General features: G+C 39.0%; 1 protein-coding gene across 1 annotated transcript in view; it reads right to left on the reverse strand.

The window, feature by feature from the left end:
- KIF6 (kinesin family member 6) overlaps positions 1 to 26,399 on the reverse strand; it is a 286,950-nt gene that overhangs the window by 74,694 nt on the left and 185,857 nt on the right. The window contains exons 14-15 of the mRNA XM_073338562.1: positions 10,281 to 10,389; positions 3,015 to 3,070 (exon numbers count right to left, since the gene is read on the reverse strand). Coding sequence (XP_073194663.1) covers positions 3,015 to 3,070; positions 10,281 to 10,389 — 165 coding nt within the window. The remainder of the gene's footprint in view (positions 1 to 3,014; positions 3,071 to 10,280; positions 10,390 to 26,399) is intronic.

Here is a 26,399-nt window from a genome sequence, read left to right on the forward strand (position 1 = left end):
CCTACATTATAATACCACAGTACTAGACTTCATATGCCCAGCATGTAGTTATTAAAAAAAAATCCTTCTGGGAAAGTGGTTTTGCACTATAATCTCTCTCTTAAGCCTCCGGCATTCTATTAATATTTTAAAACTATTAACAAAGTAGCCTAAGTTACAGCCTGTGATCCTGAGTTTATGAAGCGATCCATGAAGGTGGATGCTCCCATCAGCGTGGAGTTCAGCTGTGTACACTCACACAGATCCTTTTATAGGATTGGCTCCTAGAAGCCTAGGCAATACATGAAAAGCATTTATAACCACAAAATGAGAGTTTGTCTGCCTATCACTTGAAAAATACCAGATCAACTGAAACTAAAGTTAGTACAAATTGATACTATTAAAAAACCAAACCAACAAAAAACACACCTAAAGTGAGGACTTGATTTCCAAGTTTCAGCCCAGAGTGAGTTATTAGGAAAAGTTCGTTGTATCTTAGAGAAAACTGCATTTACAGTGAATTGGAAGGAGATTCTAGACTAATAATAATAATAAAAACAGTAACAACAACAGTAACAATAATAATACTATCTTGGACTTTCATTCAAGGATCTCAAAACACTCTACAAAGATGGCTATTATTCCTATTTTACAGATGGGGAAATTGAGGTGAGAAGTTAGATGTCTTGACCAAGGTATCACAGTGAGACTGCAGTAGAATCAGGAAGAGAAACCTACAGCTCCTTCATCCCAGTCATCCACTCTAATCACTAGAACAGCAACATTTTCACAGTAATCAAACTTTAGGCAACTAAGTTTGTTTACAAGACTACTTTTTAGTAATGGCAGTGACCTTGCTTTAGAAAAAATTAAAGCTTTTAGAAAAGGGTTTTTTTAATGAAAAAATCCACAATCTGTATGTTTAAATCATGCTATGTCACAGGAAATTTAAAACAAACAACAACAAACAAACCAGTAAAGTATTCTAAAGGGTGTCCTTGGAAACAGGTAGAGGGAAAAGGGATTTCTGTTCTGATTTCTGAAAGGAGCCTTTTGGCATCTTTATGGATGTTTATTATCAGAATTACCTGCGGATTGCAGGTATGTATCTTCAAGTTCAGCACAGCTCTACTGATCTGTGCATAGTGGCAGCCAGTGATCGAAGGGCTAGCTATTTTCTGCTACTGATCCATTCACTTCTATGCTTTATACATGATAATGGACACCACATGATGGTGACATTCTTCAGTGTTAATATTGAAACAGTAAATAAAAGCAATTTTGATTACCTCAGTACAGGGTTTGATTAAAAAATGATTTAACAACAAATGTTTGTAAAAGCGGCAAAATCACAATTCTGTTCGTGTTTTTGTCAACAGTTTTGGGAAAAGGAAAAGCAAACAATACTGCAGTCAAAGCCAACACTTTCCTCTAGATTCTGCTGGGATCCACTAAAACAAATTAAACATAGTCACTCAAAGAGTGCGGTTCTCATTTTGGGCCTGTAAAACAGCATTTTGCTGGTACATACTGCCTAGCAAGATACTCTATGGGCATGTGCTACATGGGAATACTCAGGAAATTTAAGCTGAATGAACTAAAGTTGTGAATTTAAAGCACCCAAACCCCAGCGTGGATGCTATCATTCAGAAGTAAAGTGGTCTTAGTTTACAAGTGGGAGTTCTACCAAAGCTCTGAAGCTTAAAGCTATGGCAATGCTCTGAGTGATTATATTGCCGGTCTGTAGAAAAGGATTCTTTCTCTCAGGACCAGTGAAGATTTTCCCAGAATATAGCCTGGCTGTTTGGGCTGAGAACTAGAGAAAGCATTTGCCCCCCAGGAATATTAGAATCCTACAGTGTTGTTTCTTCTGAAAAGAGCTAGACAAAAAGGTGTTTTCCTCCTGGTGCAGAGGGATTTCTCTTGAAACCCTGAGATTGTCTAATTTTGTTCTTTTGTTTAACCACTCACCCTTCTCATATGAGTCTCACATTCCTACTTATTAATTGTACAAGGGTGGTGCACAAAGGCCCGATCAGTACTGGGGCCCTGTTGTGCTAGGTCAGAGGTGGGCAAACTACGGCCCGCGGGCCACATCTGGCCTGTGGGACTGTCCTGCCTGGCCCTTGAGCTCCCGGCTGGGGAGGCTAGCCCCTGGCCCCTCCCCTCCTGTTCCCCCTACCCTGCAGCCTCAGTTCGCCACACCGCCAGTGCTCTGGGCTGCGGGGCTGCGAGCTCCTGCCAAGCAGCACAGCTGCAAGAGGTGCAGGCCTGCCCTGGTGCTCTAGACTGCACGTCGGTGTGGCTGGCTCTGGACGGGGGGCGCAGCTGCCTGTCCTGGTGCTCTGAGCGGCATGGTAAGTGGGCGGGGAGCGGGGTGGGTTGGATAAGGAGCAGGTGATCCCTGGAGGGGGCGGTCAGGGGACAAGAAGCGGGGTGGGGTGGGTGGATGGGTTGGGGGTTCTGAGGGGGCAGTCAGGGGGTGGGAAGTAGGAGGAGGTGGATGGGGGTGGGGGCCAGGCTGTCTGGGGATGCACAGCCTTCCCTACCTGGGCCTCCATACAGTGTTTGAACCCCGATGTGGCCCTCAGGCCAAATAGTTTGCCCACCCCTGTGCTATGTTCTTTACAAACACACAGGTAAGCGCACTCCCTGACCCACACAGTTTACAATCTTTCTAAACCACACAGTATTTGGATATTTTCCCCATCAGATTCTGGATTGCAAATTCTAAACACCTTTCAACAGGGCTGTGTTCCACTTCAGATAAGTGACAGCTATTATCTAAACCCCCAAATGAAGAATATATTTGGCTTTCACATTATGAAATTTCTAATAATCAAAGTTTGTACTTAAAATGACCAGATCTCCTGTCATCAGCTGGGAACTAGTCTTAAAGGGACTTTTATTAGTAATGGGTTGGCTAATTTTAATCAGAAAACAGACTCTTGTTACATGTCCCTGGTGTGTTATGAATGTATGTTAAAACCAACAATTATTTAGATAGATAAGGAAATTAAAACAAATCTACTTACTTATTTTATTTCTTACTTCATTTACTTTTTCTCCGAGAGATTTTGCTTCAGCAAACCTAATGACAGAAACAGAGTAACAGGTGGAGTTACTCAAAACTACAGCTAGAGGTATTTGTTGAGAATAAATTTTCTAACAAATCAAGACTGTATTTCTGTTTGCAAATTAGCTGCAAACTCATTACTGTGAACAATTTATTATCCGTAAGTAGAGTTGGTCACATTTTTTTAGATGGAACAGATTTCTATTGCAAAAGGCAATTTTGTTCAACTTGAATGTGTCAATTTTGACAAAATTTTTGACTGAAAAAAGTCTAAATTAATCATTATGACTTTCTTGTTTTGTTTTGATAGTGTCAAAAAGTTTCATTTAATTTTGTTTTGACTTTTATATTATATGGAAATATTACTTTTAATATTACATGCAATATTTAATATGGTAATATAACACAAAAGTAAAAACAAAATGAACTGAAACAATGTCAAACTGAACTGTTTTTACTTACTGAAACAACATGCTTTTTACCTTATCAAAACTAAATGATTCGATGGTCACAAACTGAAATTTTATGGCTTCTTTGTTTCATAAGAAGTTATGAAATTGTAGCTTTTCATTCCAATTCAGAAGAATTAAAAAAAAAACAAACCGAAAATGTCAGAATATCTTAGGGAACAGAAATTCCGATGTCTATTTGTAAAGATTCACTGAATAGTTTGGATGAAAATTTTTCAGCTTATGAGCTGTGTGCAAACTGCTGACATCACTATTCATTATTTGTGATGTGTAACTGGTCACCCAAGTCACATAGTAAGGCTCCCTAACAAAATTTTAGACGGGAGAATAAGAAATGATGAATAGTGGAAATTATTAATACTCGTTTGTCCACAGATACCCTTCTTTGTATGCAAATGCAGGTATTCAAACAAAAAACCCAGCCAGAATCCAAACATTTGTTGAACTGAAACCCATCCATATGAAAGCTTTCACACAGTCAATGAAAAGGGGCCTGAACATGGTGGAACTGAATCAATGACTTCAAAATTCAAATCAATGTATGGAAACATTATTTTTGTAGCATTCAACCAGCTCTATGCATAGCTGGAAAAGAGGTTTCAAATATGTGACATTTCCCTCAGTTTATTTCATACTCTGTCAAGGATTATAACTGATAAACACCCATAAATTAAATACCTTTTCTTTCAAGCAAATTTTTGTCCTTAGTTTTCTTTTGCACTGTTCCAGTAATACAACATTTTCCTTTTACTTAATACTGCACATTTGTACCCTCCTTATACTGGCACAGATTGAGGTCTTCTAGTGTTACCATCTTGGGATAGTGGTTTGACGGAAAAATTGACCTTGGTCAATACTTGGACAGGAGACCAAGGACAACCCAGCCAGCTGCAGGAAGTGGTGTTGGTGATTCAGTAAATGGCTTTTCCCTCTGTTTTTGTACTGAGCTAATTAACCCTCATGTTTCCAGGGAGTGTTGAAAAAGAAAACTGAGGCTTTGACCACTTGTGGTAATTAAAGATCCCAGGGAACTTTTCGCAAGAGTAGGGATGTTAACCCTGGTGGCCTGGCCAAGTTCTAGAGCTGGTAATAACATTCCTACAGCAAGTTTAAATTGTTTTTAACCTTAAGTCCTAAACTGGTGTGTGGTATTTCTATGTCTGCTTAAATTGTCACTTTATTCTGTCATGAAGATGACTGCATTTCAGCGGCAGGTGAGTGATTCCTGCATGTGTAACATATGTACAGCTATTTTGGGCCCTTCTGGATGTGATATCATAACACAATGAATAACACTTTTAGTGCTGTACATTTCCAAAGCACTGTACAAACATTAACTAAACAAACCCTATAACACCCTTTGGAGGAAGGTATTAGCACCCCAATTTTAAAGGTGGGGAAACTGAGGCACAGAGCAGTTACATGAATTGCCCTACGCCATGCAATGAGTGTAGTGCAATTCATAAGTTCCTAGCTCCTAGCCTTTTGTTCAAGCATCTATACCACCCTGTCTTCATGTAGTCTTCACAGTAGCTTCTCCGCATAAACGTACAATGGTAGTAGTTTAAGTCATGTAAACAATGGTAAAATTAGTTGACTGTTGGAGTGACAGGTGAGACTGTAAGCTCATTGAGGCAGGGGATATCTTTTTGTTCTCTGTTTGCAATGCATAGCACAATGGGTTTCTGGTCCATGACTGGGGCCTTTAGGTAATTACTATGGTGACACAAACAAACAATTTCCTTATTTCTTATTTCATGAAAGATGACTGCAATGCTTAACTAATAACACTAACAATGTTTCTAAATTAACTAAGTTGAAAAATTCCTTGTTATCCCCTAAGGATCACATCCTCATGTATTATTCAAAATAATCTGCAGTAATTGGTTTCTGCAATCTGCAGTGGTTTCTGTTCAGCCAGAAATGTGATGTAAGGCAGTATTCCTTTTCCAAAAAACTAACAATTAGCATTCTCAACAAACTTGCTTCATCTATATCCTTACAAGGTGCCCATCACCATGATATCTGAGCACCTCCCAAAAAGAGCAGCCAAAAGATAGGATCCAGTAAGTGGACTAAATTTCTCCATCTTCCCTAGGAGGCTGCTAGAATTTTCCTACCCCCTGCTTCCTTTGCCCTTTCTGTTAAACAGGTTGCAGTATCCCAGGCTGTTTGTGCTATTACTGCATCAGTTGACAGAATCACTAGCCTGCCAATATCTAACCCTGCAATTTGTAAAGCTATTTAGGGTACATGGTATACAAAATACACTCTGTAACACCAAATTTATTCTATTTTCATGGTAAAGGAAATTATCTCTATATTCAATGGAACAGTTGAAAAAGTCCTGAGGGATTTGAGGTATATTACAGGAAAACTCCATTGTAATAATCAAAGAAGGAAATAAATACCAGAGGGGTGATTTGCTGTATCAAGGTTGTTGTGGTGCAGCACTAGACTTGTTGTGAAATTCTGAATGGTTACTTAGATGTGTATAGTGATTCCTTGCAGGGTTTGGAGGCAAAACTACTGTACTTGACAGTTAACTGAGCCTTCCGCTGATCTGGATGAGCCCTGCTCTAGCAGAACCTGCTGCGGAAATCCACAAGTTGTATTTCTGACTAGCTCAAACAGCAGTGGTGTAGAGTTAAGAAATATTGCTTTCCCACGAGGGAGATGTGGTTTGGGTAACTGCCCCATCTTAATTAGTCAATTTCCCCCTCAGACTAAGTATTTTGGACCACCACATTCACATTTGTTCATGCTCACTTACTGTTAAAGCTGAATTCAGCATGGATAAGTATCCTCTACGAGAAGGTTCCTTGACACTTGCTATTTATGACACAAGTAGGGAGAAGCCTTAGAAACATTCACTTGCCATCTTCTGTTTTTATAAGCTACTGTATTTCCATGAGCATTGACTTAATACAATCAAAGGGATCTCCTGCAGTCTGGGCAGAGATCTAAGAGAAACCTCCAAATGGCCTCTTTCTCTCTCTCCTCCCAACCCTTGGGCCAAATCCTGAGTTCCTTACTCACTGTTTCTTAATCTGTACTCAGGTAAAACGCCTATGATTGAGTAAAAACAAAACAAACACTTCTGGGGTCAACCCACTCATTGAATTATGGAAAAAGTGTAGTTTCTGATTTTTTTCCAAGAAGAAATCTAGCATAAGGGTGCTCTCAAGGGAGATTGATCATCAGTATGTGAACATTAATGTTTACTGGTCAGTTAAGCAACTGTATTCGTGCAGTCCATAGGAAATTCACATGTAGCCTGAGTGAGTTCCCTCACTCACAGTTCCCTCAAGAAGACTGTTGTTGCTGAGACATGGATTTTAGTTGCCATCATAAGTAAAACTCATAGGGTGAAATCTTTGTCCCATTGAAATGAATGGGAGTTTGGCCACTGACTTCAATGGTGCAAAGATTTCATCCTTAAAATGCAAATATGACATATCCTAAATAATTTTTTTTGAAATATAAGTCTCTGTTTAATTAGTCAGTGTAAGAGCTGACTCTCTTGGAGGCCATCAAATGGGAGAACGAACACACTTAATTTAGCACTCATTTATTACAGGCTATTAGGTGGCACAGCTCGATTCCGTTAAGGATTATTCCAGACTCGATCACCATGGGCCAAATTCAACCCTTGGTAAGTACTGACCACAACAGTTAAACCAGGAGTGAATTTGACACTGTGGTATCAAAGCATATTAACAAAAGCTTGTCAGTTGAGGAGAAAAGGCAAAAATGGCCTAAATTGGCAGATTGGAAAATTGAGACTTAAAGAGGAAAATAAGTGGAAAATCTGATGTAGGAGAACGAAGAAACTGAGAGCTTGTCTACATGGTGTGTTTCAAACGGGACCACCAGCAGGGTCCATACAGCCCAGACAGTGCAGGGCACACTAGTGTGCACTAGAATTTACACCTCTGTGGCACACATTAATGAACCATGTGGAGAAGCCCTCAGACCAGCTTTACATTATACCTCTAAATTACAGTGAGATCTTGTAATTGGAAACATATGCTGGGGCTGGGTTTAGAATGTCTGGTGCAGCATGGGAGGCTAGATTGTAGTGGTTCAAATGGGACGAGTTTTCATGCATGTTTCACTGGAAAATGAGATTTAAGATTCTTCTTCACTTCAAGGAACGGATGCTAAGCAAAGCCTCTCCTCTCCTCAATGCCTTGGAAGGAACAGACATTAGTAAGCTTTTTGGAGGTCTAGTGTAGGAAGTCAAAGGCCCGGAACTCTGCCTCTGTGTGGTTACAAATATAGGCATTTAGGCAGTGCCAGTGGGCAGCAGAAGTTTTCACTTTAGAGGACAGAAATGAATAGCAACTGTTTTGTGCCAGATGCATACATGTCTGCAGGAGTGCCCCTTCTACCTCATGAGGCCACTTGTTTAGTGTTCCCCAAGGCCAGCTGAAGTGAAGGGGCAGCTAAAGTCTATTGAAATGAAGAAACCCTGCATTCAGTTTCTCACTTGAACAGTGACTCATTGTGTGACCTTCATCAAGAAACGAATCCTTAATGTACCTCAGTTTCCCCAACTGTAAAAACTGGGGAAAGACATAGTGACACACCCCTGGGAAGTTCTTTGTGGTTTACAGATGAAAAGCAATATTTACAAAGTTTAAAATACATATTTCCCTTATGCACCTTGTTTTAAAGGAGCACCTGATTTTTCTTGTATTTCAGTTACACGAAGGCACCTCTAGAAAGCATCTATATAGCTGGCTCCCAGTGCCCAAAACATTTGAATTGTCATAGTTAGTGTTACAGTCGAGCTTTTAATTTTATGTTAACTCACAACCAACACAAATAATATAACTAAAATGGAAATGAAAAGAAAAGAAAATTCACCCAATATAAGGTAAAAGAGAGGGGAAAAACAAGAGAAAAAAGAGAAGAAAAAAGCAATTAAAATATAAATACATTTAATCAAATGCTGCCATGATATGACAGAAGTGGTTATGCTACTGTACACAAAACTATGAGCATGAGAGGCTTGCATATACGGGAAAGGTATGGTAACCTTTAAATATGTGTTGTGCATAAGATCTTTACTGTGCAATTTGCAACTGGTGGTTCAGCAGCTGCATTCCAAATTACAGACTTGAGATGAATCCATTTTTAACAAACGTAATAAACTTTGAGCTTCAAATCTCGTTTGCTAAAGTCCACTGCAAACAGCATGAGAAATGATTTCCAAATGCATCAAGAGTCCCACAGCACTTGTGAATAATGACAATTGCTATATATTAGAAATGGGGTACCCCAAGAGTGTGGGTCTGAATTCCCTTGAAATTTGGGGAAATATGAATCTGGTACCAAACTTTGTGGTTTGGGCCCATCTCTACTATATATTCAGAATATAAAAGGAAATATGCATTTTCCCTCACAATGCTTTATGTCAGAGAAATTGATAAAAACATGCATTAAGTCCAAGAAATCATGGTCCGGATTTACCACTGTGTTACTCCAATTTTATGTTGATGTAATGCCACTGAAATCTTTATTTATAAACTGTTTTATTAGTTCTTGAAAGGAAGAGATGCAAGGAATGATCACATTAAATGAACAATTTGATCTATTTATCATCAGAATACAGACATTTCTAAACAGGATAGTTCAAATAAATATTTATCTACTTCTTACACTCCCATCATCTTGGTACTTGAGCGCCAGAGAATAGAAGATGTAGACATAAGAATGAAGTTATGCAGTTCAGAGAAGGTGAACAAAAAACTAATAAACAGTGAGTTTCAGAATAAAATGCAGAGAGGAGAAGGAGATAACCTGGGGCCTGATTTTCAGAGATAATCTGAAGTTAATGGAAATGGCAGGTGCTCAGTGCCTCTGAATATAAGGCCTTTGGTGCACAGAAGGTGGGAGACCACTCTAAGGATGAAGCCAGGAAGGGGAGGAGATAAAAGGAAAAGTTGGGAGAGAGACACAGGAGTATAAAAAGTGAGAAAGGTATTATAGATCCACCTTCATACCTCTGATCACCTCCCAAATGCCTTGTTTGTCATTGAACGCTGTGGGTGTGCTGTGTATATATGCCATATGCAGAAGTGGGAATGACATAACACTGTTGGCCAGTTGGCATTATCTGATATTGTGCTATAATTTCCAGGATTATCACTGTCTTCCTTGCTGTGGATTACTACTTTTAATATGCTGCTCTTCTCTAGTCCCTTCCATCCGAAGAGCTCAAAGTGCTTTACAACATTAATATGTGCGGGAGGAAAGTATTGTTATTTCTATTTGAGAGAGATCGGCACAGAGAGGTTAAAATGACTTGGCCAACAACACACAGAAAATCAGTAGTAGAGGACTAGAACACAGGTTTCGTGAGTCCCTTTGGTATCTTAATTCAGTGCCTGAGCCTATAAAACTCTTTCCTACAATGGAAATTATATTAATGAAAGTAGTGGTCACATGACTCCAACTTCCTTTACATAATTCAAAACTATCAAAGCCATCCTGCCATCTATATTCTCTAGGGCTTGTGAGAGAAGAACAGTAATGCTCTGTGACCAGCCTGATTGCTCCTTATATTCTATTCTATTCAGGTTCTTATATAATGCCCCCAATCACCTGATGGGCAATAAATCTTTCCCGCAGGCATAGATTGCTGCTGCCCCAAGTTTAAGTTTGAAGCTTGAAACATAGTTCACAAGAGTCATTGTGAGCCCTTAAAGCCATGGCTGTGGCTGTATCTAAATGTGACACTCACTCACCTCTGTTTAAGAAGCTGTTTGTTGTCCTCGATGGTTATGCTGTCCACATAATCCCTCTTGAAAATTTCAAAAGCCTCCTGACGTCCAAGTGACATTTCTCCTCCTGATCCTGCCCACAAAATAAGTCAGAACTGGCTCAGTGGCAGCTGAAGATAGTTCACATTTGCTTTATTACTGTTGCAGACAAATATTACAGCAAGCCAGCATACAAGTTCTTTAGCAATCAACAGTCAGTAACCAGACTCCAGCTTCCGCCAAGAAAAAAGGTATTTTGGAAGCAGGTAAATCTTTTACTGACAAATTTCATTGATTTACTTCATGTGGGCATCTTCAAACCTGAATTCTTAATTTTTCAAAATTACTTTAATGCTCCCTTAAATAAAACCAGAGTCTAAAAAAAAAACTAAGCATGGCAAACAATGGCAAGTGAAAACACTGGTATTTTCATAATGGCAAATTGCAAATTTTTCTGCGTTCCTCTTTCATCCCCCATTGCTGGTTTCCAGTTACCATTACTATGCAATGCCACAGAGCACGTTATGTCACATTTTAGCGCAAAGACCACACACTGAATATTTTCAGTTCACATGTGGAGAGAGACTTTGGGCTTTATTTAACTGTACATAAACGTTAACTTCCTTCAGTGACAGGTCAGGTACTGAACACACAGAAATGGGCTGAATCCTGCACAGCACAGTTGCACTATTGAGTATATAAGTGTAAGGAGAAAAGAGAGGAGGACACAAAACACCAGAAAACTATGCATGATAGCGTGATGCCTTGTCTCTGCAGACATGCACATTCTCTGCCTTTGCTCTAACACTTTGTCCCCCTTTTTTGTATATGTCCTACGCTTTCATGAATAAGAAAGCAGGAACACAAGAGGGTTGAGACTTACTACACTACTTGCCACACACTATTTGCCCCTAAGCATAGCTCCAATTACACGTGTATCTGAATACAATAACCATGCTCCCCTGTCTGTCCATCAGAGGGATCAATACGAATTTAGCATCCAAAGCTGATTTCTTTATAAACACTATGGAAAAGTCTCATATAGAAACTGCAAATCTGCCATAGTTTTTGCCATAATCTGCAAATCTGCAACAGCTATTACACATTAGCTCTCAGTGCTAATTGGCCCACAGCTCCCTATAAGCAGTTACTGAGCTTGGTATCACCTATTTAGAAATTCAAAGTTTTAAGGTGATTCCAAGCTGACAGAATTATCTTATGTTTATTTATTTATGTGTCAATAAATACAAATGAAGACAGGGTGAGATTCCCAGTGAAGCGCATGAGAACTGTGCAGGGAATGGAGGTGAAGTGGAGGGGATGGAATCCAGCACCCACACTGTGGGAAAGACACAGATTAGCTAAGCAACCTCTACATCGCTACTAATCCATCCTCTAGGTAGGAACAGGGGCTACAAGCCCTATACATTCCCTACGGGGAGGCTTGTAGCCACTTGATACTCTTCACTTGTGTCTTTTCTCTGGCCCATCCTCAATTCCTCCTCCTTAGTGGGTCATACAAAGCTAGCATGAAGCCCAACTCTCTTACGTATAGAAGATGTGGAGCCTTCTGGAATGCCTGTTCCAAATACCATCCAATGAAGTATGGAAGTTCTGCTGCACAGCAGTCTTTCAGAACACCTATGATACTGGGTTAATATCACCTATTATATATACACATGTAAAATATCATGGCTGCATGCTTTGTTAGTTACTTTGTTTTAAATGTAAGAGAGATGGACATCATTGAAACTTAAGTCTGAACAGATCTTGAGACAAGCTGAATTAAGTGTATTTGAACCCAGCCCAGCTTGCATGGAAAACTTTTGTATTAAAATTAGCTGGCCCTTATTCTGATACCCCTAATCAGGCTGAGTATACCTTATTCCATGATTACTGCCTGCAGACCGAGGCGCTATTTAGCATGAGAGAAGGTAAAAGCATCTACCTCTCAGTGATGAACAACCAGGACTAGGGTGACCAAATGTCCTGATTTTATTGGGACAGTCCTGATATTTGGGGCTTTGTCTTATATAGGCGTCTATTGCCCCCTTGTCTTGATTTTTCACACCTGCTGTCTGATCACCCTAACCGGGACAACAAGTAAAAAAATAAAGTTTTCACTAAAAGTATACTCCAGAATATTATCTTAAGTTTTAATCAACATTAACAGCACATCTGCTGCTAATTTAAAAATTTGCCTTGAAAAAATAGCCCCAGAAGGAACATCTGAATGGCAAAGCATGCAGAAATGCACCACCTTTTTCAAAAAGAGAAGTTAAAACGGAAAGACTCAGTGCAATCGACACATCTGTACAGCCCAAGTGAGCAGAAGGGGATACAAAGGGATATTTTGTATGATAGTGACCTGAAATGATTGCTCCTCTTTCATGTCTGCCTTGAAGCAGCAGTTTAGTTTTACAAGTGAGATTTTATATTGTTTTCTTCCCATCGCCAGCACTAAATCTAACCTGCAACCTGAACTGGATGCTAGATCTGCTCTTTTTTTGTGCGTGTGTGTGTGTGCAGAGCTTCAGTGTGCTTGAGTTAGGCGCAGCAAGCCTCCATGACATGCACAGCTGAGTCCAAGAAAAACAATGCCACATCCTTACTGTTGGGTACTGCTGCAACCTAAGGACCTCAGTCCCTCTTGCAACACCCCCATCATTGCTCCAGATTGTATACCCACCCCATCACTGCCAAACTCACATGAAAAGAATCATCATGGTCACCTGGACTCTTAAACAGAGCTGATTTGCAGGAAAACTGTCTTGTTAGACAATCTCTTTTAACATAAGTGAAAACTAGTTGCCCAGGATTCTTGGGAAGATCAAAATTTCTGGTTTATTGATTATTCTGCCATAATAAAATAAAGAAATATATTCAACAGTAAATAATTGTATTCTGAAAATGGTGTCCAAAGAGAACTATTAGGAGATGGGACAAGTCATTAAGGCTTGGACAGAAAAACCAGGAGTGTAGGAAATAAGTGTCTAGACATAATGCAAGCAGAAGACAGTCTGCAGAAGAATGCTGGGCCTGAGGAGAATGATGGAAAGACTTTTGGAGGCAGGGAAGTGAGGGAAATACAGCAGAGTCAGCAGAAGAAATCAAGAAACTGCAAAGAACATGGGGAGCTTGATGGGCTGGTAGAAAGATATTATTCCCTCATGGCTGAGCTTTTGTTCTATTCAGTAATGAAGATGAATATGGTTTCCAAGTGGACTCCTTTTCCCACTCCTGATTCTGTGCCTTCTTCCATGCTACCTGTGATACTCAGAATGAACTCCAATTTCACTAAGCAGTCTCCCACTCTACTTTCACTTCCATGAGGAAAAGAACCCGATCATTGCTGGTATGGTATCCCTGTTTGAGCTTGCAGACTGCATAAGGCATTGCTTTCTGTTTTGTAGATTTTTCCCTGATGTAAAGTGGTATGTACGTCTATATCAATATGTTTGCAATATTGTTGTAACCACATTGATCCCACAATATTAAAGAGACAAGGTGGGTGAGGTAATAATTTTTATTGGACCAGCTTCTGTTGGCTGAAAGAGACAAGCTTTTGAGCTACAAAGAGGTCAGTGCAGCTCATCAGCTTGCCTCTTTCACCAACAGAAAGTGGTCCAATAAAAGATATTCCCTCACCCATCTTGTCTCTCTATAGCACAATGCATAATAACAATACTAATAAAAACATAACTGGGAGAAAAAGCAGTCCATAATGGTAAACTATTGCTGACAAGTTAACTAAACTGCTCAGTTGTAACTACTGATGATGTGGAAAACAAGTTCTTTTACTGTTACTAGACCAGTTGTTCTCAACCTTTTTTCATACTATGACCCGATATTTTCCCTTAGAACTATAAAGAAAGGGAGGGTGGTCACAACTCACAGGTTGAGAACCTCTGTACCTATGTTGAACAAATCATTACAATGCCAATGGGAGTTATGCAGTGAAAACAACAAAAACAGGGGTTGAGATTATCCCACAAGGGTCTAAAATTTGCCCTTAGATATCTCCATGTAATTCCACTGAGAAAGTTCCATTGACTAAGGACAGAATTTGGTTCAGGGGTTTTTACATAAACCATCTAATCTGTATGATTTAGACTTGATGTTTTACACTTGGAGATGGGCCTAAGCCCTATAGCTGAGGTTCACAGCTCATACACATTTTTTATTAGCAAGAAAATCATACATTCCTCTGAAATTTGGGGAAGTTCAGACTTGGGTCCAGATTTCAAATTCCCAAGATTGGGGGTGTACGAGTCCACGGTTTTGGTTCTGCTCATTACTGTTCCAGATCTGGAATTTGGATTTGGGGTGTTGGTTCTGGCCCATCTACATTTCTGATGCAATCCAATTACATGTTTGGTACATAAATACAAATTCTTTCAGCCAAAGGGGTTCCCCTCTTTAAGAGTACAACATGAAACAAGAACTGAATTGAACAAGAACTGAAAAGTTTGCTGTATGCTAGTTCATCCTGGGACAAATCCTTGAAGTCAATGGTAGTCCTTCCTCAAAACAGACTGAATAAAATTGAGTAAGGCCTCAGGTGCTGGTTCATTATCTCTTGAAGTGATGCCAAACAATAAAAATGATTCCAGCACTCAGCCACGTCTATATAGGTCAGCGTTCTACAAATACTGTTAGTCAATAAAGCCTTATTCAGATGACATAAATCCAGTTTTGCCAATCAGGAAACTAATTTAAAGATCAAAGTTTCTTTATGCTATGACGACATATATCAAATGCTACTCACAGCACTATTAAACAGCAAGTACTTGGCCCCGTGGTCAAATAAAATATGGATCACAACCTCCAGTGGGGGAGATGTTTTAAAATAATGCGCAAGTCATCATCAGTGCTAATACGAACGGGACACAGCCTCCTTGCAAATCGAGCACCACCCAGATCAATCTCTGGCAAGGTGCTTAAGGTGGTCTGGTTATAAATTCAGTTTATATTTATCGCTGGCAATCTTCTTGTGTCACCAAAGCTTTTCATTCCCACCTAATCACTGGCCATGTAACAGCATTCCTTGATACACATGCTTCAGAAATTTGTTAGTTTTCTGTTCTAATAATTTCCATACCAAGGAAGCAGCTGAAATTGAACCAGTGCTGATGGAGATGGCTGCTGGGTTCAGCTTCTTAAATCCTCATTTCTGATCTTGTCCTGCCACTTGTTTTTGATATGGAGCAGTTGATGAAGACTACGAGAACTGAAAATATCAATCCAGTGTTCTTCAGTCTGCATCAGTGCCCACAGTGTCATAGATGGTGCTGGAGGATGTTCAAAAGATGTGGATGCTTGTAAAGCAGCAGCAGCAGCCATGTCTTGGGCTGTTCAGTTGGTCTCCAGCTTGCTGTGAAGCAGTGGATCTACAGAACCACAGTTACACCAACTTTGTAAATGTGGGCATTCTGGTGCCCATGTGCTAAGAGCAAAATGAGCTGCCAGCCTTATTCATGTTGACTGGTATCCATTGCGACTATTTAAAGAGTAAGTGTGAGTAGGTGTGTGAGTAAAGTGAACAGAGTTGAATGCCTAGTTAATGGCCAAGATTTCTAAATATGGACGATAAAGTTAGGCTTCTAAATCTGTATTTAGGCATCTAAATAAGCAGCCTGACTTGCAAAGGTGCTGAATGCTAATAAATCCTTTTGAAGCCAGTTTTAAGGGCTCAGGTTTGAAAATGTGGTTTTGAAATGTTTAATTTCTTTTAGTGTTGCCTTATAGGACTGTAAAGATTGTCAGAATTAGGAAGGCAACTTCAAGAAGCAACAGAGAAGCACATTAGGATGCTGAGTCATATCCAGCTTTAAAACGAAAAGGAGAAGTTTATGTTCTATAATCACAACAGAAGGAGCTTCATAAAACTGAATTTGTGAATTCAACAGAAAACATTTACAGGCCCCTTTAGCTAATTTGGAAGGTTTGCTAAATGACAACATGGATAGATGTTGTGGAATTGAGTGAATGAGATGCAATGAAATTATCTACTGCCCCAGGGGAACTTGCTTTTAAATCTAGCACAACAGAAAAAAGTTTTCAATTTAGATACTAAATAATGTGCCTTCATCATATGCTTAAACAACAGTTTACAGTTTTAAGACCTCTCTCCTAGGCTGGAAACAAAATAAATAAGAAAAACAAAACATTCACCCCAATAAAACAAAAAAAAAACCCACCACCAAAGAAAACAAACAAAAAACCACAACAGGCTTTTCCCCATTGCTATCACATGTAATATTTTATGGTGTAATAGGATATCCATATTTTTTACTTACAAGTTAAAATTAACAATTCTATTTCCGTATTTGTATAACACCTACTATGATGGCATGTTGGTCCATGATTAGGGCTCCTAGGTGCTACAACAATACAAATAATATGGTAATAGAATTAATAATAATAAGAAAAATAATAAAAGTGATTTCAATTTAATTTTCAGGTCACAGGCAGGAGAAAAGAAATTTAGAATGGATATCTGTAACTCTCCTCCACTGCTTTTGCAGTATGCTACGTAACAGAATGGCAGTGTTTGTTTGAAACCTCCCACCTGGTCATCAGGTATTGATTGTGCTAGGAGAAATTGAAGTGGGTTCTGCAGACTCTCTGAATCAGGTTGCTCATTATCCAGCCTGGATATGAAAGAGATGGAAGTGATTCTCTGGGGAGAGAGGTTCTTGGGTGTAGGCTAAGCCATCCTGATGGAGGAACCCTAGGAGCAGCCAAGACTGGGGATAAAGTTTGAATGTATGTTGTTGTTAATTTGTTAAGAAAGGCAAACTCCAGGAAGAGGGTGAGTTTCTGATTCTTCATATGCATTTACTGTGGACTTTGGTTTAGAGAAGGTTGAGAAAGGCATCTGCTCATGCATCCCTTTTGGAAATTGGGTGAAAAGTATATTTTGAGCCTAAATCTTGCCATTTTTACCTATTGCCCAATCCTTGAAGTCAATGATTGCCAAAGTTTTCACTGGTTTCACTGAGTTTTCACTGAGATTAATAAAACCATAATTTGCCTTTGATTCAGGCAAAACACACATTGTAGGTAACATGGGCGCTGCCTGAGTAAGGATTACAGGAAGGGGCCCACTTCAAATCATTAAACTTCCTTCTGGAGACAGTTCAAGTGATGGATCTGTTCTTGCCATTACACATTTACACTTATCAAATACCAACAAAGGAACTCTGGCCACTTTTCAAAGTATGCTGAAGACAATTTGAAATGTCTTTTGTAGTCAAACAGAAAGTGTTAGACATGTTTGCACGTAATGTTAGACATGTTTGCATGTAAGCATAATTCATTGCATTGCCACAAGGATCCCTTGGATATTATCATGTTTATCTGCTTAGCATGCAAAATAGTAAAGGTTTTACTGAGCTGGAGAATAATGAACCAATAAAAAATAAATACTTTATAAAACAAAAAACTAGCAGAAATATTCCCCTGATGTAAATCTCAGCTCGCTTCTGCATGAAGAGCATGTGTAATACATCTGGTTACCTTCACTGGGCTACACTTCAAAAACAGGAAAGACATGAACCATGGTACCCCGGAAGTGGTATACAGCAGAACATGGAGTCTTTATTAAAGTTAAAAGCATCAAATGACAGTGCCCAGACACAATGAGCTGAATGAAACTCGGGCACAATCTAATTTCACTGACACCATTGGCATTTAATCTGCTCATATGTGATGATAATTTCAGAGCGGGGGGAAAAAAGATCAGCTTCTTTAGATTGTGATCACATATATTCTGGTATAGCAGCTTTGATACAAATGGCTCCAAAGCACTTCACAAATGGATGAAAGTCTTCCCTTTGCAGAGGGCCAGCACAAGGCCTATGCATAACTGAAATCCAACTTAAACCCTCAAAATAGGCTTTCAGTGGGATGTAAGTGGGGCATAGGCCTTTGCACTGGGGTGCATTACACTCAGACAAAACTGATTGTACAATCCAAAGTCTTTAGTATATATAAGAATCATTAAACCCACCATCAAAGTGAAGCCACCTCAGAATGAAACAGTGCAGCTATTTGTCAGCAGACGACACTAAAGTATATAACATCCAAGAAGTGAAGAATAAATACAATTTCTAATGGAAAAATTTGTGTGAACAGCATGTGATTAACCAAGCTGGAATCTGGCCAAGGTTACCAGAATTAAAGAGACACCAGTTAAATGAGCAACAAAAATTAGGTTTTGTAAAAATAAGCTTTTACAAAGATTAAGATCAATAGAAATGCTTCAATGAAAATTGTTTACAAAAACTCCAGCAGAAACATTTTTAAAAAAAAACAATGAGTATTCCTTCAGAGGGATCGTAATCCAAATATTGTAGTGATTATGAACCCGAAAGTTGAATTGACCACAAACTGACTTTAAAGTAAAGCAAAACTGACTAACCTCTTTTAGTTTTCCAAGATGAGAGTGTTGTAAAAAAGTAAACAAACAGCATTCACAGTGAAAAGCGTATTTGATCTTTTTAAAATTCCTTCAGTTTTATTAATCTAAGTCATTGCTAAGGGAATTTATTTTAGAAACTAATCAGACAATACCTCTTTAACATCCTAACACAACTCTTGCAACAAAGATCACATAATTCTTAATGTCCACAGAGGGCCAGGACTTCAGTTTTATGTATCATCTAAATGCTGGCACCTCTACTAGCATAGTGCTCCTTAACATCACCCCAAGATAGTAATTTAGTATCAGCCCTGAAAGACAAGTGTTATGAAGACAATTCAGCTCTTTGTCTCAGTTTCCCCACCTGGAAAACGGGCATATTAGTTTGTCTACCTCACAGATGTATTGTAAAAATTAGTTTTTAAAGCACAATAATAAGAAGTGCTATATAAATGTTAAGTGTTTTTAATAACTAATGAATCATCAAAACTACTTCCTGGCAGAACCCTACATTTTTCCCTAGGGGCCTTTGATCCAAGGACTACCTTGGTCTGACTGTGATTAGCTTATGTGATCTGTCAAGTTCACAGCTTGAAGTGGTATGGCTGCAAGATGCTACTGAATATCTGTTCTAACATCAAGGATTTACAGTGTGGCTACAGTTAATATATAATGTTGTCTAGCTATGCTTTCATGTTTTCTTTAAAGAGCCAAGGGATAGCATAGCTCCCAAATTTGAGGTGGGGGTGGAGGGACAGTAAGGGCATAGAATCTGAGAATCAAAAAACCACTTACCATAAAAAAAAACGTTTGCAGATGTCAACAGTGAAGTAGGGTATTTGTTGGTACACACAAGTTTGGCCAAACCATGTTTCTTATGTTCTGATATAACTATTACTAAGGAAACATTTTACCTCTCATGCATCAGAGTTTGCATGGTTCAAAGGAGTTAAATGAAAGACTCAGACTAAGCCCTTCATCTATTATCTGCTGATCAATTACTTGATCAAGGCTGCCTATGAGTTTACACACTTGCCTTCACACACACACACACACACACACACACACACACACACACACACACACACACACACACTAAAAGACAGCCCTTAATTAGTAGGTACACAGAGAAAGACTGAGTTGGGCTAAAGCATGGCAGGCTTGGCAGAGGCTCAGGGGAGTGCATACAAAGGAAAATCTGAAGTCAAACCCACAAGAACTTTAGGAGACCCACCCAATGGTGCTACCACATCTAAATAAATAAAAAGGATTCATGTTTGCCTGTGCCAGAAATCACACATTTCACATAGCTTCTGACAAACAGGATCTATATCACACACCACGTTGCTCAGTTTATATTAAGGGCTGGACATTAAAAACAGGTTGTGTTTTTTTCCTTCTTAGTAACAGAGTCTAAGTCTGCTTTGCTCCACTGTTGATGCTGTTGCAAAGTTTTTGCTGGAGCAGAATAAGAGAGAGCTAATGTGTAAGACCAGTGTATTCAGACCTTGTGAAACTAATCCTTATGTGCAGCCAGATGCAGGTGCACTTAAAGATATGGTAGCAACCCAAGTTATTTTCCAAATTGTCTTGCAAGACTTAGCAACGTAAATCAATCTTATTCAATGGTGTTACTATGTAAATTCTCAGGAGTTATTGCAGCCCAACTCAGAAATTAGCTTGCACAATATTTGTATTTGGTGGTAGGGCCAGATTCAGGGCTCCTTGATTACCGTTCAGGTAGCGTAGCATCATCAAGGAAAAAAAAGTTTGCGTCGTAATGTAAACCTCATTTTGAGGGCTTGCTGATTATCATCCATTAAAAATAATGATTTAATATTTATATAATGGCATACCCAGAGGCTCCAATAAAGACTGAAGCCCCACTCTCCATCCTGTGAAGAGCTTTCAGTCTTAAGAAACACGGTGCAACTGAAAAAGATGAGAACTTGTGGAAATCCCATCCTCATTACTACACTGGCTCATACAGTCTTTAGTGCAAGAGGGAACTGGTCACCTATCTATGGGACTCTTTTGTTACTCAGATAAGAGACACAGTAAATGGAAAAAGCAGTTGTATGTCTACTGTTCTGGCAAAAGAACAATATATTCCACTCAAAAGGAATAAAAGAAGGAAGACACACAAAATTAATTCCTACTTAGATGTCTATTCCCTGAACAATGAGCTGGCAGACAGTGTCCCACACCACTGAAAACCAACACCATGCCTCAGCTAGTGAGAGGAACAATAGTGTATCACAGTCAATTTTTCCAAATGCAAACTGAGTCTTCCACCTCATCTGCCTCTGAAACTAAGTCTAACATCAGCCATACATGTACTTCTCCAATGAGACCCAGAAAAGGTTAAAGCTGGAGCTCTTTTCAGTTTATTCTGACCTGTTTCCATTCAACTATATTTTTGGGCTTTAATGTTCAAGCTACATCATAACTGCTGATCTGACACATTCATCCTTTGCATGGTACTGGGCCTATTCAATACTGGACCTTCTTACTTAACTTACAAGAATGCCAATCAGAGATGCATGTGGGTGTGGCTTTATATCATCTGGATGTAAGACTCTTTCTTCTCTAGTAGCAGACCTATACTTAAACCTATATCACACGTGATCATAGAATCATAGAATATTAGGGTTGGAAGGGACCTCAGGAGGTCATCTAGTCCAACCCCCTGCTCAAAGCAGGGCCAATCCCCAATTAAATCATCCCAGCCAGGGCTTTGATGTAGATGAACACTGCGTTTTTTTCTTAACATGGCAATGATGGGATTTTTACCATTACAACTGCAGCTGAAAGGCTTAATTTGAGTTTATACCTTACCTCTCAGACCATGAACAGCAGAATTGTAGAGAATATCACACAAGGGAAATGCTGTGCGTCACAAAATAGGTGACTGCTGAAGTAGTTTAAGACTGTTCTCTCTGAATATAATTAACATTAATTTAAAAGAAGGTTGTTTGCTGGTCAGCTGGACCATCTATCACCTTGTATTAGACTACATACCATTAGAAGAATGGAAGACAGCAAAGCAGTACGATAAAAGTTTAAAATTCCTATTATCAATTAAATAAATATAGACGTTTTGACATTCTGCATATATTTTGTCATGTTTAAGTAATGAACACTGCCTTTAAATACTTGCATGACAAATGAGGCTAATCTCCTGCCTTTCCACATAATATCTCTCTCGATCCCTGGAAGATTACTCTGAATGATGGGGTAAGAGTATTTCAGAAGCCCTACTAAATGACTGCCTGCATCAATGAAGTCATGACAGATTGGATCAGAGACAAGTTAAGTTTTTCCCCAGAGACAGCTGCATGAATCTGCATGTATTTTTGGGGCCTGGAGAGCCGGCTTCAACACCAGTCTTGCCGGTAACACTAGAAACCACAGAAAGGCGTATTTAGTCTTCAGAGAAGTTTGGAGTCTAACAGAGGAAAAATGACTTGTTATAAATATGTATTTGGGTTTGGAAACTCACTGTACTTTAAATTCCAAATTATTTCTGTTCTCACAATTTTGTTTTGCAACAGCTCTTTTCTTTATTAAGGTCATTGAGATCTTCTGCAGTGAAATGCTATATGTCCTGCACCTCAGGTAGACAAGTAAAGACAGCTTGGAGGACATACTGTACGTGTGCTGACAGCAGCACATAAAGCTTTCTGTAGGAGATTCTACTGTCTCTGCGGAGTTAAGAGTAGATGTAGAAAATACAGACATGAGATATCACATTTTTGTGTGGGAGCAGGAAACAAGAGGCCAAATTAGACTGGAAAGAACTGGATGCACCCATTGATGTCAATGGAAATCTCATCTCCTTATGCTATGGCTGAACATGACCCAGAGTTGCCATGAATGAGTCTTCAGATGAGCATTTAGATATATTTAGGTCAAATTCAGCCTAGGTGTGCGTGATAAATTCACTGACTTCAAAGATTTACTGCGTCCTTTCAGGTAGGCTAAATTAGTCCTGCTTCCTTTTGGCTGTGGAAAAACAATGGTCAAGAGACTAGGAAAACCCAATGCCAGAGAATTAACTTTGGCCTTTGGTTTGTTGAAGCATTAGTTCATTTGTTGAAGCAGGAGTTAGCCTCTGAGAAGAAAGTTGATTAGCTATTAATATAAACATCAGAAGGCCTGCTTTTCAGAGGCTCCAGCCACCCATAGATTCAGCTGAAGTCAATGGGAGCAGTAGGTGCACAATAATTCTGAAAAGCAGACCTATCACCTACCAGAGGCTTAATCCTGCAAGGTGCTGAGTGCCTACTGCTTGGCACTGAGCATTCTCTATTGCCATTGAAGTAAATGGGGGTTGAGCGCACTGAGGGACTTAGGTGTGGTAATGTTTAGTGTAACTTTTAGGTGCCCCACCACCCAATGGAATCCTCAGCCCCAAACTGGGTATCCAGACTTTCTCTACAATGCCCAAGGAGAGTTAGGCACCTAAGAAAGGGATTCACAGAAACCAGCAAGTTGAGTGGGGAGCTGCCTAAACCAAGGAAAGAGGGGTGGCCTAAGTTGCACCCCTCAAATGTACCTTACTCCTGATGGAGGTTAGCCGTGAACTCAGGGGCTGAGTTGCTTGGTTTCATCAGGGCATAATTGGCTTTGTGAATGCCCAACAGCAGAAACTAAGGTGCCTTGGGAATTTAGGCACTTCCAGGGTTAGTGGGCTTTTGAGGAGTAGGTCTTTTGACTATCTTGGTGGCTCCTAAATGTTGGACTTTTACAGCTAAAATGGCAGTAAGGCCATCCCTTTGTGGATGTAGCCCTTAGTGCCTCATAAAATGAGCTCAGCACCTTGCATTATCAAGTTTTTTCAGTACTTGGAAAGCAACCACATACCTGGCTCTTCTATCTAAAAAGGATATGAAATGGGAGCTATAATAAAAATAGGGGACAAGATGACAACAAATCAACAAAGTGAACATGGATTGTACCTTTGACTGTATAAAAGAAGTATCCAAACTGGGTAACTGCTGTCTTGAATTTGCCACTATATCAAATCCCAGTCTAACTATTCTTATACAACTTTTAGCTGTCTTGGCATAGGCCTCCCCCAGCTGCTCAAGAACTTTCCATCCTTCTTTTTTTACCCTCTTTTGGCCAGCTATCTTGAAAGCAGTAATCTGTTCCCCTGACAAAAGGAATTTTAAAGAGAACGCAAAAGACTTTGGTATGTTGTCAAAAATAAATGGATTCTGAATGTTATAGACATCGCTTTTATCCCTCATCTTCACCCTGTTACTAACAACCCATTCTTGAACAAGTGTGCTCTGTACTCATCCACATATAATTAGGATTCATGGTGCTCTCACCATCTGACAGAAGCCAGCTGAACTTTAAGCAAACAGAAAAGGAGTACTTGTGGCACCTTAGAGACTAACCAATTTATTAGAGCATAAGCTTTCGTGAGCTACATCATATCGTGGATGCATCTGAGGAAGTGAGCTGTAGCTCACGAAAGCTTATGCTCTAATAAATTGGTTAGTCTCTAAGGTGCCACAAGTACTCCTTTTCTTTTTGCGAATACAGACTAACACGGCTGTTACTCTGAAACCTGTCTTTAAGCAAACAGTTTCAATTTGTTAGCAAACTGTTTGATGAACCCTGACACACCTACTTTTTTTTTTTAAAGAACATCTTTATTAAAAGAACACAATTTGCTAAAAGAGAACAGGATGAACTATTCTTTCCAGAACATATGGACAAAAATGTAATCCAATCCTATTTACAGCCAAGAAAAAAAGGTATTGACATACTACATTTTAAACGTGGGATTACAAAACACATCAACACACTGTACTTTTATATTATACAAATAAAATCTTAAGATCTATAGAATTCTGCAGCTAAAAATTAATTTTAATTTGAACATACTGAAGATACCATAGAAGATTCAATTCAGGTACTTGGCTTTGTGTCACAACCATGAGCAAATCTTCTTTCTAGCATAAGAAGTTCCAACTCCATGGCAATCATTTCTGATTGATCAAAATGTAAAGTGTTTTAAATAGTAACAACCCTTGTGATAAACAAAACACAAAATGGCTGGTCAAATGTCTTGAATAGCTTTCAGCAATTTGGAGACCTTTGGGGCGCATCTGAAACCTGTGACTTAAAGGAAGTTGCGAATTATTCCTATTCAAAGTTGCTTCATTGTTCTTTGGGCAGGAGAGAATGAAGTAGTTTTTCCCTTTCTTTTTAAACTATTTTAAGACCTTCCTTCCACCCTGCCCCCCAACTGAAATCGTTGTTTGCATGATGACACCACCTGGTACCCTTATTGACTACATATTAAACTTGTATACACTAAGCAAACATTTTCATTTAACTTATCACTTACTATGTGTTTTGTGTCTTACTGCAGTATTGTACTATGTAAAATAATGCATATAATGTAACAGTTTGATAAATCATAAATGTATGTGATCTTCTTTCAAACAGGTAAAACAACTTCCTAATCTGGATTAGGGAAAAATGTTATTTACAAAAATTGTTTAGCAATCTAGAAACTGATCCTACAACCAGATCTGCCTTCAGTGGGGCTCCCCATGTGCATGGGGGTCCATAGTAGCAAATCTAATACAGAATCAGGGCTTTATTTGTCATGTCCCATACTCCTTATGGAACTTCAGAATGCAGCACTGAGACTTAAGAAATGGGTTCCACTGAAATCAACACCCCACAATGCGATCAAAAAGACCATGTTTATGGCATATATTATTTTGGGTTTATTCTTCCTAAGATACATGTCTGCAAGTCTTAACTCAAGATTTTTGGAGTCACACAGATAGATGTATGACTATAACCATTGTGATGCCAGAGTTTCTACTTGTTAGAGCAGGGCACTGAGAGTCCAGAGACTTGAGTTCTACTATTGATTCACTGTGTGACCCCATAGCAAGTAGTTTTATCTTTCTATGCTTTAGTTTCTACATCTGTAATAGAGGAATAATAATTCACTTTTCAGTTGTTTGGATCTGATGAATGATATAAGTGCAAAGTATTGTTAGTATTAATAGGATGCTTTAAAGTCACCACACTCCTTAAAGGACTAGTGGCTTTCCTGTCTATTCTGGAAACTCTTCAAACTTGGAGTTTAGCCTAGACACAATCAAGAATAAATATTCGGCTTTTTCTTGGTCCTGTGTTATCCTGGAAGTTTAATAAAAGTCATTGGTAGGATTTTTGTTGAGGAAAGCAAGCATAAAGTGCTTTTTTATATAGTGGTAATGGAAAAACAAAATATTCGTTACATCTATTAAAGAGATTGTCTACCAGACAATTTTAGAGCATCTGCATTTCCAGTATGAATTTAAAACACATTTACTTTGGCTGTACTTCATCTGAGAGATAATGGGATTTGTGTGCATATGTAACTCTGAGCCATCACTTGGAAAAAATGACCCCAAAAAGTCTCCTATCTGCTTCAGATTAGCTAATGTGTTATAGTATATATAAACTGTATAATAACTTAAGGCTTTCAGACATGATTTTCAATTGTTCCTCAGCTTGGAACAAAATTTAACTCCTTATGTGGATCCCTTTTTGATTACTACAAATTATTTACATTTGAGATGCTGACTTGAGAAACAGGAAATCAGTGAAAATGCGTTATGGAGAAGAAATTCACCCCACAGAATTTAAAGCTGCTT

The sequence above is a fragment of the Lepidochelys kempii genome, chromosome 3, assembly GCF_965140285.1.
Source record: "Lepidochelys kempii isolate rLepKem1 chromosome 3, rLepKem1.hap1, whole genome shotgun sequence".
NCBI classification, from domain to species: Eukaryota; Metazoa; Chordata; order Testudines; family Cheloniidae; genus Lepidochelys; species Lepidochelys kempii.